At 42.8% G+C, this 14967-nt stretch overlaps 1 protein-coding gene across 4 annotated transcripts; it reads right to left on the bottom strand.

The window, feature by feature from the left end:
* Positions 1-1710: 1710 nt before the first annotated feature.
* dph7 (diphthamide biosynthesis 7) lies at positions 1711-14967 on the bottom strand. 4 transcript variants are annotated; one of them, XM_062454967.1, is made up of 10 exons: positions 14825-14967; positions 14195-14375; positions 13913-14046; positions 13726-13816; positions 13470-13564; positions 13155-13312; positions 12789-12861; positions 3309-3374; positions 2976-3148; positions 1711-2529 (listed from the first exon to the last, which is right to left on the bottom strand). In XM_062454967.1, the coding sequence occupies exons 2-10, from the start codon at positions 14333-14335 to the stop codon at positions 2066-2068; spliced, it is 1395 nt and encodes a 464-aa protein (XP_062310951.1). In that variant the 5' UTR covers positions 14336-14375; positions 14825-14967; the 3' UTR covers positions 1711-2065. The 4 variants fall into 4 exon arrangements, with proteins under 4 accessions (XP_062310951.1, XP_062310949.1, XP_062310950.1 ...); XM_062454965.1 differs by having other exon boundaries at positions 14739-14935; XM_062454966.1 differs by lacking the exon at positions 14825-14967 and adding an exon at positions 14455-14729.

Genomic DNA, 14967 nt, shown 5'->3' with positions numbered 1-14967 from the left:
GTTGCAAATCCTTTGCAGTCAATGACAGCCTGAAGTCTGGAACCCATAGACATCACCAGACGCTGGGTTTCGTCCCTGGTGATGCTCTGCCAGGCCTCTACTGCAACTGTCTTCAGTTCCTGCTTGTTCTTGGGGCATTTTCCCCTCAGTTTTGTCTTTAGCAAGTGAAATGCATGCTCAATTGGATTTAGGTCAGGTGATTGACTTGGCCATTGCAGAACATTCCACTTCTTTGCCTTAACCCTTGTGTTATCTTCGGGTCATTCTGACCCATCAGTCATTGTGACCCACCTTCGTATTGCGACAGATTTACCGCATACAAAGACAAAGTGAAGCATTTTCTTTTAACAGCTAGGCTGTCTCAGACCCCCCACATTGCAAAGGTTAAAAGAAAATTATTTTAATTTGTTTTTGTATTGGGTAAAATTGGGTAAACACAACGATGGTTCGTTATGAACCTTTGGGTCATGTGACCCGAAGGCAGCACGAGGGTTAAAAAACTCTTTGGTTGCTTTCGCAGTATGCTTCGGGTCATTGTCCATCTGCACTGTGAAGCGCCGTCCTATGAGTTCTGAAGCATTTGGCTGAATCTGAGCAGATAATATTGCCAGAAACACTTCAGAATTCATCCTACTGCTTTTGTCAGCAGTCACATCATCGATAAATACCAGGGAACCAGTTCCATTGGCAGCCATACATGCCCACGCCATAACACTACCTCCACCATGCTTCACTGATGAGGTGGTATGCTTTGGATCATGAGCAGTTCCTTCCCTTCTCCATACTCTTCTCTTCCCATCATTCTGGTACAAGTTGATCTTGGTCTCATCTGTCCATATGATGTTGTTCCAGAACTGTACAGGGTCTTTTAGATGTTTTTTGGCAAACTCTAATCTGGTCTTCCTGTTTTTGAGACTCACCAATGGTTTACATCTTGTGGTGAACCCTCTGTATTTACTCTGGTGAAGTCTTCTCTTAATTTTTGACTTTGACACAGATACGCCTACCTCCTGGAGAGTGTTCTTGATCTGGCCAACTGTTGTGAAGGGGTTTTTCTTCACCAGGGAAAGAATTCTTCTGTCATCCACCACAGTTGTTTTCCGTGGTCTTCCGGGTCTTTTGGTGTTGCTGAGCTCACCAGTGCGTTCTTTCTTTTTAAGAATATACCAAACAGTTGATTTGGCCACACCTAATGTTTTTGCTATCTCTCTGATAGGTTTGTTTTGATTTTTCAGCCTAACGATGGCTTGCTTCACTGATGGTGACAGCTCTTTGGACTTCATATTGAGAGTTGACAGCAACAGATTCCAAACACAAATACCATACTTGAAATGAACTCTAGACCTTTTATCTGCTCCTTGTCAATGAAATAACGAACTCCCATGAGGGAATAACATACACCTGGCCATGGAACAGCTGAGCAGCCAATTGTCCAATCACTTTTGGTCCCTTAAAAAGGGGGGGGCCACATATAAAATGTATTGTAATTCCTACACCGTTCACCTGATTTGGATGTACATACCCTGAAATTAAAGCTGAAAGTATGCACTTAAAGCACATCTTGATTGTTTCATTTCAAATCCATTGTGGTGGTATACAGAGCCAAAATGATGAAAATTGTGTCAATGTCCAAATATTTATGGACCTAACTGTATGTGGAAGAAAAAAAAGAAAAGCTGAAGGTGTAGAAAGGGCACAAATGACACTGAGGGATTTGTACATTTTTTATCCAAGTATCAAAAAAAAGCTCCACAAAGATGTGCCAAATGCCTGACACATTGAGGCAGCACAGTGAGACAGGTACCATGATGTTTACAGTGAAGGACATCCTGCCACTGTATGACATTTTAAATTTGACTGAAGCTTTCATAGCAGATATGTTGAATTGGTATTGGTGCTGGTAAGTTGGTGTGTTTCAACATTCAAGTGAGGTTAATCAATCACCCCGACGACCCATACGGAAATTATATAATCTATTGCTCCCTTTTCATTATGTACGCATTCTGTGTGTGAGTCCTTTGATAAAACGGTTTCAGTACAAGTCTTAAAGACCTCTGTGCGTCTCCTATTTCAGCGCACTGGCCTGGCTCCTGGCTCTCTCGTCTTCTGCTCCTGTCCCTCCCTGCCCCTCCGTGGTGCTGTCCTCTTCGGGAGTCCAGTCCCAGCGCCACACATGCAGCATATGGTCATAGAAGGAGCAGCTGGCCAGTAGGCAGGACATAGAGGGGCTGTCAGCAGCCGGGCGGGGAGGCACACCTGCCCCAGAGCAGGTGGGCGAAGAGGTGACACATTCAGGGATGTATCGTCCTGCATCGTCCTCAAGCGAGGTGTCAAAGCTGGCAGTGGGAGACTCATACTGGATCCTCAGGTGTTCTCCGCTCTCTGCCAGGCACTCCCTGGGCTCCGCGGCCTCATGTGGGGAGCCAGGAAGAGGCCCGTCCAGAGACATGTGGGACCAGTCAGCACCATAGGCCAACGAGTTGTGGAGGATGTATGAGGCGAGGATAGGACAAGATTCTCCGCTGCCCTCTAGAGGAACACATGAGAAAAATAATATCCTCCTGAGACCCAGGAAAAAAAGCTTTGGAAATCTTTACATTTACATAACATAGGTGTTTGGGCTTGGCTAATGAACATATTTGACACAAAATAAATGTCATAAAAGTCTTCTTATTTGATAAAGTTCTGGATCTATAACTTTTATTAACTATCTAGAATTACACAGCAATTCCTTAGGTTATTAACATTTGTGACCTCATTAGAAAGCACACAATGTCCTCAGTTGGACTAAAGAGATAGATACAAAGGGCAGTATGACTGCTAAGTCATTGCCCCAACACATTTCTTTTGCTGGGTTTCAGGCTGAAACACCTGAAACTGACGAACAGGCTGCAGGCAAATGTTGATTTGACAGTTTCTTTTGATTCACATGATTTAGAAATATTTTGTTGTCAGTGAATGTTCCTGAGACTAACCAAGGGCTTGCTGGCAGTGCAGGATGTGGAAGTCATTATGCATGCAGGCAGCCAGCAGAAGGTGCTCATGGGTTGGATGCCACTTCAGTCTCCAGACTCCACCACCAAGAGAGCTCTCACCGAGGGGCTGACGCATGCTTCTGCCGTCCCACAGCAACACCTGCTCATCATAGCTTTAGAAGGGAAGTTTGGACATTGACACAGTTATGTTTGTTGATAAGATCACCATCTCTGTTAAGTCGTGGTCGTGTGGATATGCACTTACAACTTGAGGCCTCAGCCTATGTTTTCTTTTTACAAATCAACTCAAATAGCAACGTTGCAGTCATTTACCTTCCTGTGGCAACAATGTGCTCCCTGTGTGGGTTACTGTGGATACTGCATACACCCATGGAGTGCCTAGTAAGAGGGAAAGTTCTGCTTACATTTGGCCCTTGTGAAGTTTTGGTGCACCCACTTACTTTACCAATAGGCCGCAAGGTGAACCACGAAAAGTCTTTTAGAAAATGATTCCCGCTCCACAGTCTGGCATCTACAGTCGTGCTTAGCTACCAAAAAAAAGTTTGTCGCTAAAATTCCAGTCGATTGTCGATGCATCTATGTTTTATACAGAACTAGTTTCTTCAGAGCGTAATAGGATTTTGGTGGCACGGTTTGACACGTGATTGTTCTACACCAATAAGGTAGCTGCTTTTTGTCCACATGGATGGATATGGTTGGCAAATAGAGGATGGGACCTTGCACGTCACCTGGATGATCAGAAATTCGGCCCCTGACAGTGTTTTGCATGTTATACACTGCGGCTGCAAAAGTGCCTGTGAGACAGGCAGATGTTCCAGTTTTTCGCTAGGACTGTGTTGCACAGACTTATGTCGTTGTTGTAATTGTGCCAACACAAAAGAAACTGAGGAACTGGAAGATAGAAGATAGAAGAAGACAGTGAGGACTGTGTGTCCTTAATCTGTTATTCCTTATTCTGTTTTGTACAGTTTTATATATTAGGGATGCTCCGATCTGATCGGCGCCGATCCATATCGGCCGATATTCCCATTATCGGTTTTGATCGGCGTTCTCAAAACGGCCGATCAAACATGACCGATCAGATGACATAAAATCTGCGAGAACTACTATCAGAGACGTTTCAATAAAACGTTAGATAGGCATTTCAGGCCGCCAATGGTAAGAAATGATTCTTTAACCTTTAGATGCGTGAGTTCTAAATATTTCCGACGCTTCCACCAGTTTGTTTTCCAAAACGGAAGCTAGCTAGCTTTAGTTAGCTTCCGTTACCTAGCAACCTAGCATAATACTCGTAGCAATGCTACTACCTGCTAGTGTTACTTGTTAGCCTATAATTGTACATTTTGAAGCCATACTATAGCGTTTGCCATAGTTTTTGCCTATCGGAAAATAGTCGGTTGGAATTTTCAGAATCGCACATGTGCGACGTTACTCTGTGAGACACGCATTCGAACGAAAACAGTCAAGGACAGCCACTGCTTTTTGGAAGGCCAAGAAAGACCTCTTTCCTGCTCTCGCACAAGCAGCACGAGTCTTCCTCTCTGCACCTTGTACAAGTGTAGATAGCGAGCGACTTTTCAGCACAGCAGGACATATTTTAGATGAGAAGAGGAACAGGTTGACTCCTAAAAATGCTGATATGCTTATATATAAGCATATCAGCAACACTGATCAACCACTCACTTCACGCACTCACTCACTCGGAGAGGGGGCATACTAGAGTACTAAAACCTTACTTCTGATTAAGCAGCATCACTGGAAGATTTTCCTATATTTATCAAGGCAAATCTTCCAGTGATGCTGCTTTGCACGCACTCACTCACCTCCGAGTGAGTGAGTGCGTGAAGTGAGAGAGTGAGTAAAGGATGTGAGAGTGAGTGAGACAGATAGATATACATGTTTGTAGGGGAGTCAGGTGGCTGAGCGGTGAGGGAATCGGGCTAGTAATCCGAAGGTTGCCAGTTCGATTCCCGGCCGTGCCAACTGACGTTGGGCAAGGCACTTCACCCTACTTGCCTCGGGGGAATGTCCCTGTACTTACTGTAAGTCGCTCTGGATAAGAGCGTCTGCTAAATGACTAAATGTTTGTTTTTTTTGTTTAATTGCTGACTTCCTGTGCACCTTTTATCTTTATTGGGTGTGCTCAAGCCTTCGGCGAGAGCTCAACCTTTGTTCTCTCACATATATATTATTATTATTATTTTTTTTTTTCTTTTTCTCAGACGTTAGTGATCGGTGACTCCATCACTCGTAACATTAGATTGGAGCAACCAGCGACAGTTTACTGTGTACCTGGGGCCAGAGCTACCGACATAGAAGCTAATCTCAGGGTGCTGGCTAGCACTAGGGCTAAGGCAAAGGCCCAAGCTAAGGCACATGGCGCACGCACTGATGATAGGTATGAGAATATTGTCATTCATGTCGGCACCAATGATGTTAGGCTAAGGCAGTCAGAGGTCACGAAGGTTAATATAGCTCGGGCATGTGACCTTGCCCAAAAGATGTGTCGGCATCGAGTAATAGTCTCTGGCCCATTACCTGTTAGGGGGACTGACGAGATCTACAGCAGACTTGTCTCTCTTAACCGTTGGCTCGCTTCTGTTCAGAACAGGGTTTTGGATTTGTAGATAATTGGTCTTGTTTCTGGGCCAAACCTGGCTTGTTGAAAAGTGACGGGCTCCATCCGAGCTGGAGAGGTGCTTTTCTATTGTCTAGGAATATTGAAGCTATTTTAGAGCAGGCCTGACACTCACTAGAACAAGCCGGGCCTCAGTCTCTTAGAGAGTCTGATAGGTATGTTGTGAGCTGTTGGGGGCCCGATAGCCTAGCTTGTAGTGTAGTCAGTGAGGTTGCTGATGTCGTTTCTCCCATTGAGACGGTGTCGGTCCCCCGCCCTTTCTCTAAATTTCGGCCTTCAAGTATTAGGAATTATACCAATTTAATATGTATTCAGCCTTGCTCCCCCGTTGCTCTTCCTACTAAGTTTTCTGATGACAGTGCCGCCCTCTCAGAAGTATTATCTACGTCTAAATCTGCCAAAAACCCATACTGGAATGTTGGGCTCCTAAACATCAGATCTCTATCCACAAAGGCCATTTTGATTAATGATCTAATGTCTGAATACAGCCTGGACTTGATTGGACTCACCGAAACCTGGTTAAAACCTGATGAATATTCCCCCCTGAATGAAGCATCGCCTCCGGATTTTGCGTACTCACACATCCCTCGTGTATCAAAGAAAGGTGGTGGTGTTGCTATGATATATAAAGCTAGCTTCAACCGCAGCCTAAAATCTGTAAATACCTTTAAATCATTTGAAATAATTATCATGAAACCACCAACTATTTTAAAAAGGAATAATGCTACTACTCCTGGCCCCCCTCCCTCATTTTGTATAGTTACTCTATACCGGCCCCCCGGCCCGTATTCCCTCTTCCTGGAGGAATTTGCAGATTTTAGTGCTGATCTTGTGACATATACTGATAACGTCTTGATTATGGGTGATTTTAACATTCATGTGGATGACCCAAAAGATCCTTTAAGTAAGGCCTTTACTGCTCTAATGTATTCCACAGGTCTCACTCAGGTGGTTTCCAAATCTACCCATCTTCACTCGCATACATTAGATTTAGTTCTCACGCGGGGAATCAAGATTAGTGACGTCATTGTCCACCCCCACAATCCTATATTATCAGACCATTGTCTGGTCACCTTCAAAATGGACCTCTGCCAGAGCCTTGGAGGCACTAAGAATATTTCTACTAGCCGCTGCATAACCCCAAACACAGCTCTGGAACTGGCTAATATTCTACCCGCTGCACTAGAAGTCCTTGACGTCCCAAATAAATCATTAAATACTAAAACGAGGGATCTGAATTTGGTTCTTCAGCTATCCCTAGACTCTGTTGCCCCTCTCAAACCAAGGAAAAGAAAGGACAAGAAACTGGCTCCATGGTATTCAGAGGAAACCCGCACTCTTAAGAGGTTCACTAGAAAACTAGAACATAAGTGGCGTACCACTAAATTGGAGGTTTTCCGCCTGGCCTGGAAGGACAGCTTAATGGAGTACAAGCAAGTCCTCATTAGGTCCAGATCAGATTATTTCTCTAGGTTGATTAGTAAAAACAAACACAACACTAAGTTCCTATTTGACACTGTTGCAAATCTCACTAAGAAAAGTACACTCTGTGTTAGTTCAGATTTCTCTCCCAATGATTTCTTAGATTTCTTTGACCAAAAAATGTATGCAATAAGGGACAAACTACAGACTAGTCCTGGAGGAGTGGCCATCAACACTGAACTTTCCCCTATACCAAGCATGCTGCATGTTGAGGCTCTCACTCACTTTAACCCTATTTCTATGGAAGCGTTCATCGAGCTGATAGACTCCTCGAAACTCACTAGCTGCCTTCTCGATCCTCTCCCTGCCAAACTCTGTAGGGAACTTCTCCCTATTATTGGATCACCCATGCTTAGTATTATTAAGGAATCTATTGTAATTGGCCAAGTCCCCAACGATTTCAAACAAGCTATTATTAAGCCCCTTCTTAAAAAACCAAACCTGGATCCAGGTTGTCTTAGCAACTACAGGCCAATTTCAAATTTGCCATTTATCTCCAAAATTTTAGAGAAGGCTGTGGCACAACAGCTCACTGAGCACCTCTCCTCAAATCAGCTTTATGAACCTCTCCAGTCTGGATTTCGTCTCCACCACAGCACTGAAACTGCATTAGCCAAGGTAGTCAATGATCTACTGTTAGCCTCTGACGCGGGTTCTTTCTCTGTCCTGGTTCTTCTAGACCTAAGTGCAGCTTTTGACACGGTGGATCATGAGATTCTCTTGGAGCGTATGGAGAACTATGTTGGGATTTCTGGTACATCACTTCAGTGGTTTAGATTGTATCTATCCGATAGATCACAATATGTCCACTATGATGGCTGCTCATCCAGGAGCTCCACTGTAAAATACGGAGTACCACAGGGTTCAGTTCTAGGCCCTCTGTTATTTTCTCTCTATATGCTGCCTTTAGGAAACCTAATTAGAAGCTCTGGGGTAAATTTTCACTGTTATGCAGATGATACTCAGCTATATATGTCTATAAAGTCTGGAGAATTTCCACATGCTATGGAAAAATGTGTTTCTAGGTTGAGAGCTTGGATGACTGCAAATTTCCTTTTCTAAATTCGGATAAAACCGAGGTTCAAATTTTCGGTCCTAAAAAATATCGAAATAATTTTTCCAATCTGACCTTAGACCTAGACGGCGTCAAAGTCTCTCAAAGCCAGCTAGTAAAACATTTAGGAGTCACAATGGACCCAGACCTTTCGTTTGAGTACCATATTAAGCAAATTACTAGAACTGCATTTTTCCATCTACGTAATATTGCCAAAATACGAAAATTTCTCTCAAAGGATGATTCCGAAAAACTAATACATGCATTTGTTACGTCCCGATTGGACTATTGCAATGTGTTGTTCTCTGGCCTCCCAATTACCCACCAAAAAAATTTTCAACGGGTGCAAAATGCTGCTGCTAGACTATTGACCAGAACAAGAAAGTTTGATCACATAACATCTACTCTTGTCTCTCTACACTGGCTCCCTATCCAAGCCAGAGCTGACTTCAAAGTTCTACTACTAACCTACAAATCTCTGCATGGATTGGCACCACTGTACCTCTCCGGTCTCCTTGCACCCTATTGCCCCGCAAGGACACTTAGATCTCAAGATGCCGGCTATCTGGTGGTTCCCAAAATTAAGAAAAAAACAGCTGGAGGTAGGGCGTTCTCATATAGAGCGCCTCTTCTCTGGAATAAACTACCCGTCTCAATTAGGGAGTCTGATACTGTTTCGACGTTTAAAATTAGGTTAAAAACGTTATTGTTTAGTCAATTCTACGACTGTTAAAGGTAAGTATGTTACTAGTTGGAGGCAACGGGGGACGGGTTGTTTCCATCCTTATTCTTTAAGTATAACTTATTTTAGAGTTCTCTTCCCCTGGAACAGATTTCATGTTCCAAATGAGGGGGGCTGTCGCTGTCTTGGTGTGTGGGGTTGCATCAAATTCCCCCTTTTTGCTCTGTTAAATTGCTGCACCAGTCCACACTTGACCGGTGGGGATCTCATTCTATTATGACTGTAACTGTTAGCTGCTCCTGGCATTCTCTAATCCCTGCTCTCCTCTCTCTGTCCCCCCCACACACATCCCTTGTGGTGTGGGGGGTTTGAGTTGTCAGCACCTGCCTGGTCGTCGGTCAGCCAACGCTGGACCTGGTCGCGAGTCTCCCGGTCCTGTCCTACATCTATAAAGTTGAATAATGGATTTTGGTGTTTTAAAAACCCATCGACACTGTATGTTTAGCCTGTGTTCTGCTCCTCTCTCCCACCAACCGTCTCTGGAGGAGGGGATCCCTCTCTGAATTGCTCCTCCCAAGGTTTCTTCCATTTTTTTTCTCCTGTTGAGAGTTTTTTGGGAGTTTTTCCTTGTCTTCCTTGAGGGTTTAGGTTGGTTGAGGGGCAGTTCTATGGGCATATGTGAAGCCCTCTGTGACATGCTTGCGTGTAAAAAGGGCTATACAAATAAATTTGATTTGATTTTTGCCCCCCTAAAACTCAGTCAATATTTGGCCTACCTAGACAACCTAGGTGTCAAAAGTTTCGTCTTGGTAGCGATTGAGTTGCTTCTATTGGGATTTACGTTCCGTTGCATGGTTTAGGCTGAAGTTAAGTTTTTGTGGCGAAAAGTGAAGCTAACGGTGGCTAATTTGCTAGCCACAGTCACTGACGTTACTAACGTCACTACGTCACTAACGTCACGAAAACACGCGTGACTACCTTTGGCAGAACATTCGTTTCGTATCTGTTAACTTGGGGGATAGCTAGGCTAACTATAGCTTTACTGCAAGGCAGCTAATTTGCTAGCCACAGTCACTGACGTTACTAACGTCACTACGTCACTAACGTCACGAAAACACGCGTGACTACCTTTGGCAGAACATTCGTTTCGCATCTGTTCAGGGATAGCTAGGCTAACTATAGCTTTACTGCAAGGCAGCTGCAGAAACGCCACAAGCAAAGAGGCCAGGGTGATAACTATTTACTCATTTTACTTTGTGATATGACACACAATTGTGATGTGTAATGTAACTACAATATAAGCTGATATTATTAAGGAAGTACATCTACTTTCGGAAACAGTAGTCTACTATTTCACTGAAGTATTAGCATCATGACATTATAGCCTGTGTTGCCCGGGCAACACATACTACAGTGGTCTATAATGTATCTGTTTTCAATCGTTAAAATACACATTCCTCACATATACATTTTCGTTGTAGGATTTATTCTGACATTAGTAAACAATTTGTTGGTGAAATTACCATTACCTGTGGTTTCAAAGCAGTGTAGCTAACTGCAACGCTGTAGCTTACGCGAGACACACTACAAAAACATACAGTACACAGCTGTTTAGGAAGTCAAACGGCGACAGAACATGTTCGGCACTCTCCTTACTTAAATCAAAAGTCTATCTAACTACTAACCTGAACTTCATTGCCACAGCCTAAACGTTGTCAATCTGTTCATGAAAATAATTAATTTCAGCCTAAACCATACAACGGAACGTTAAATCCAATTCAACCAACGCAATTGCTACCAAGACGAACACAGCAGTAGTCTACTAGTACTGTACCGTAGTAGTACAATTTACCGGGGCAGCTTCTCCACACAGGGCTATATCGCATTTTGCGTTGTTACTGACAATGGTCGCTACCAGTGAGCTTTTTATGAATGAGCGATTTTCCACTAAATAAATGTCAAGCTTATTTACGTTTTGGGGGGCATATTTTCAGTTAGCAGATGGTACTGTTTGAATCGCGATTCCATCTTCTACTGCCGGGTAACGTCGTAGAATAATCTTCAAAGGGGGTTCTTTATTAATGAATGAATGCAATGAGTAGGCTACATGCCTGAAAATATCACGAGAAGGGAAAAACTTAAAATGACGTTGAAGTCATAGAGATTAGGTCAATTTTTACACCGGTCTGACAAATGTATTCGTTTTGATTCAAAGATGAGGCTGCCTCTTGCAGGGGAAATGAGAAGACATCTATTTCATTCTACACTTCACTCGTATTTTCAGTTGTAAATGAGCAGCAAAAAAAACATTCTTTTAAATCTATTTAATCTTTATAAATAATAACTATGCATTTTCATATAAAATATACAGAAATCAGTTGTAAAAATGTCATTCAAAAACGGACCCCTGTCCAACCGACGCAAGCAAGCACACCCTACAATTTCCCCAGAAATTGTACCCTCTCTAGTTCTGTCTGTTATCTCCTCCTAAATGCAGACAAATTGACTTGAAACTGACTGACTTGAAACATATTGGATATAGCCTGTTTATGTTGCAGTTAAGTTTGTATTATTGGAATGATACATGAGTGGAATTTTGCACATGTGATTCTATTGTTGTGATTTTTATTTAAAGATTTATATTTTTATTATTATTTTAATATGTATTATTATTTACACATTTTATAGTAAGCGAGAGAGCTTCTACACTGGAATGTTGCACGTTCCCTGCAATAGAACGGATGGTTGTCAATTCATGATACTCTCTCGTCTCGTAATTTGAATACTTAAAATACAATACCAATGTTGTTAAGAATAATTAATTTCATAAATAATGCTACACAATAAATAGAATTCTTCAATCGACACCGTGATCGGTGATCGGTATTATCGGATCGGCAGATACTGATTTCAGTGATCGGTGATCGACACCAAAAAACCTGATGGGAGCATCTCTATTATATATCATATTTCATACTTATCATAAAAATTGTTTTTATGGTTGATCAGTGTTGTTTTCATTCGTGGAAGATTGAATGCATTACATTTATGCATTTAGCAGACGCTTTTATCCAAAGCGACTTCCAAGAGAGAGTTTTACAAAAGTGCATAGGTCACTGATCATAACAACGAGATAGCCCCAAACATTGCGGGTAGCAAAACATGAAGCATACATTGTGAAACCAAATAAGTCCCAAAGGGAAGAACAATAAGAGCATGTAGTTAGACAAGTTACAATTGAGCAGCAAGAACCTCAAAAGTGCAAGAGTGTACCTGTGGAAAAAGCAAGCAACAATAATATATTTCAGAGCGAGTACAATCATTTTACGACAGTTAAAACAAACCAACAAGAGCAACAAGTCTCTCAATAAGAGTCATTGTGATCCTGGAGGAAACTAACCTCAGGTCCAGCCAATCATTCCTAAGTGCCGTTGTACTCCCAAGTGAATTGAATATGACAACAACGACATAAGTCTGTGCAACACAGTCCTAGCGAAAAACAGGAACATCTGCCTGTCTCACAGGCACTTTTGCAGCCGCAGTGTATCACATGCAAAACACTGTCAGGGGCCGAATTTCTGGTCATCCAGGTGACGTGCAAGGTCCCATCCTCTATTTGCCAACCATATCCATCCGTGTGGACAAAAAGCAGCTACCTTATTGGTGTAGAACGATCACGTGTCGAACCGTGCCACCAAAATCCTATTACGCTCTGAGGAAACTAGTTCTGCATAAAACATAGACGCATCGACAATCGACTGGAATTTTAGCGGCAAACTTTTTTTTGGTAGCCAAGCACGACTCGTTCTTTTTTATGAGCTAAAGATTGTGTAGATGCCAGACTGTGGAGCGGGATGAAACGATAACAGGGTTCACCTTACGGCCTACAAGATGGATTTGAGGAATGGACATTGCACCACTAACAGCATCTCTCACCTCTTGCTGGTGAAAGTGGGAGAAGAGGGACCCATCCTAAGATCCCAGCCCTTAAGTTTGCAGTCATCCCCACCTAGTGCATTCCATTAAGTTGACGACACAGACAAGCATGCAGACAACAAACACAAGGTCAACCATTTGCAATGGAAGATAAAGAACAGGATGTATATGCCACTTGTCACAGAACCAAAACATGACTCACAAATCAATATGATGTAAATGCATAATCCTGACATTGTCTGGGCCAAAGTCAACATGCACACATCGCAGACAGACATTGAGGCAGTTAAACAGGGACACAAGGTCTGACTTGGGATAGACTATACACTTCAGAGGGTGTGTGTGCATCCAATGTTGGCGTGGTACCAGAGTAGATGAGTTGAGTGTCCCAGTAAGAGAAGGCAGAGATCCAGGCCTCAAACTGATGAGCCTTCCACTGTGAGATGATCGACACACTGGCAGACTCCCCCAGAGACAGAACACTGAGACAGCCAGCAGAGTCACTGGCCACCACACGGACATCACTACAGAAGACATCGGAAAAACTGTTAGGAGGACAACTACTAGAGTTCAATGACCTGGATAACAAAACACTGTGTAGGACTAAACTTCACATTATCTGTACATTGACAGGATGGAAACCATACCCATAGTATTTCACAAGCACTCTGTTTTAGTCACCTGTCACCTCTCCCAGTGGACCAGTCCAATGACAGAGCCAACCTGTCCTCTCCTACTTCTGCACTTGCCACAGGTTTCAGATCACAGCGGCCTTCCTACTGGAGACACAGATCCATAAGAGCAGGGGCCAAGCTATACTGAAATCTAGACCATGCGCATTATACGGTATTAAAGTATTACTATCTAGAGTTGAGCATCTATAGTTTGTGTGCTAGATTGATTAACATCGGAATTAAAGGCAATGTGGGTACCTCACCTTATTATTGGCTGTGAGTGTGTGCAGTTGTAGTTCCCCATTGGCTGTAGCCATTCCGAGTAACGGCTGTTCTGAGATTGGCACATGACACCTGTGAGCAAATTCATCAACACAAGGTTAGCTGAAAACAAATCTTCCAGCTATAGAGCAACTTAAATGTGTAGCCGTGGGCCTAATGGTTTTTTACCATTTTAAATCCAGAATAGCTGGCGTGTCAATGCGCTGCAGTTCAGTGAGGGGTGGGCACATAGGTCCTTCTTGTCTAAACTGAAATAGGTAGAGTCTGCCAATCCGATTGGGTGCTGCAGTCCCTTCCACAGCCTTTGGGATAAGATTAGTAGTTAGTTAGTAGTAGTAGTAGTGGATGGATATCCACCCCAGCATCATTCCTTTGTACCAGGTCACAAACATACCGGTAAGTGTATGAGTCAGATAGACATCATATTTTAATACACTGCTGTGCACTCACCCCATCTTGGCCTTTCTGCAGTTGGTATGTTCCACATGTCAGAATATTGTGCCATTGTGGGATTGGACACCACTCCACTGTGTCTGCACTCAGTTCAGTGTCAAACACCTGAAGACTGCGAGTCCTTGACTTCCAAGCCATATCCAAATATTCTGCATACTGTGCCGCAGCAATATGATTTCTGAAAATATGTCCCCCAAAAAATTACCACCCTGTTGGATGACATTTTACTGTATGACCAGCAGCTAAGACACACGTACCATATATAGTGGTAGAACTGATCGGTCCAAATGTATTCATTGCAATGTTGTAGTTTGTTAATTCGGTAAAAGTTGTGCTGGTATGCTGTGTACCTTGCTAACGTTAGCTTGCTAACTTTCCTCGCTGTTACAGGAAAATGATCTAAATACCATAGGCCATTGCCCGTCAAATATATATATATATTGTTATCTGCATCTGACTGTGTCAATAATATGCACACTGTTATGTAAATGTAATAAGCATAACTAATTACTGTACTGAAAAAGAAGAAACATAAACATACACGTGAAGCAGCCACTGCACAGCGCACACTGGACAACTTCCTCAACCCCAATACGTCACTAAAATGTCGGCATTTAAAATCCAAACCTTTTACAATGTTGCAAAATCAATCCGCAACCGTGACGTTTTTAAGTTAATTGATTTGTATAAATATACCTAAAACAATGTATACGTTTAACGTAATACATCCTTTCTAACACATGGTGTGTTTGTGGATACTTGATAACAGG

This window comes from Osmerus eperlanus, chromosome 28 (genome assembly GCF_963692335.1).
Source record: "Osmerus eperlanus chromosome 28, fOsmEpe2.1, whole genome shotgun sequence".
Lineage (NCBI taxonomy): Eukaryota > Metazoa > Chordata > Actinopteri > Osmeriformes > Osmeridae > Osmerus > Osmerus eperlanus.
Note: the sequence above shows the minus strand (reverse complement) of the source record. Positions and strands in the feature narration are given on the sequence as shown.

Coding starts and splice junctions, on each gene's coding strand:
- dph7 (XM_062454967.1), bottom strand. CDS start 14,335: ATGGCTTGGAAGTCAAGGACTCGCAGTCTTCAGGTGTTTGACACTGAA. Junction 12,862..13,154: donor CACTCAACTCATCTACTCTG/GTACCACGCCAA, acceptor GGAATGCACTAG/GTGGGGATGACTGCAAACTT. Junction 3,149..3,308: donor CACATTGTTGCCACAGGAAG/GTAAATGACTGC, acceptor TCCCTTCTAAAG/CTATGATGAGCAGGTGTTGC.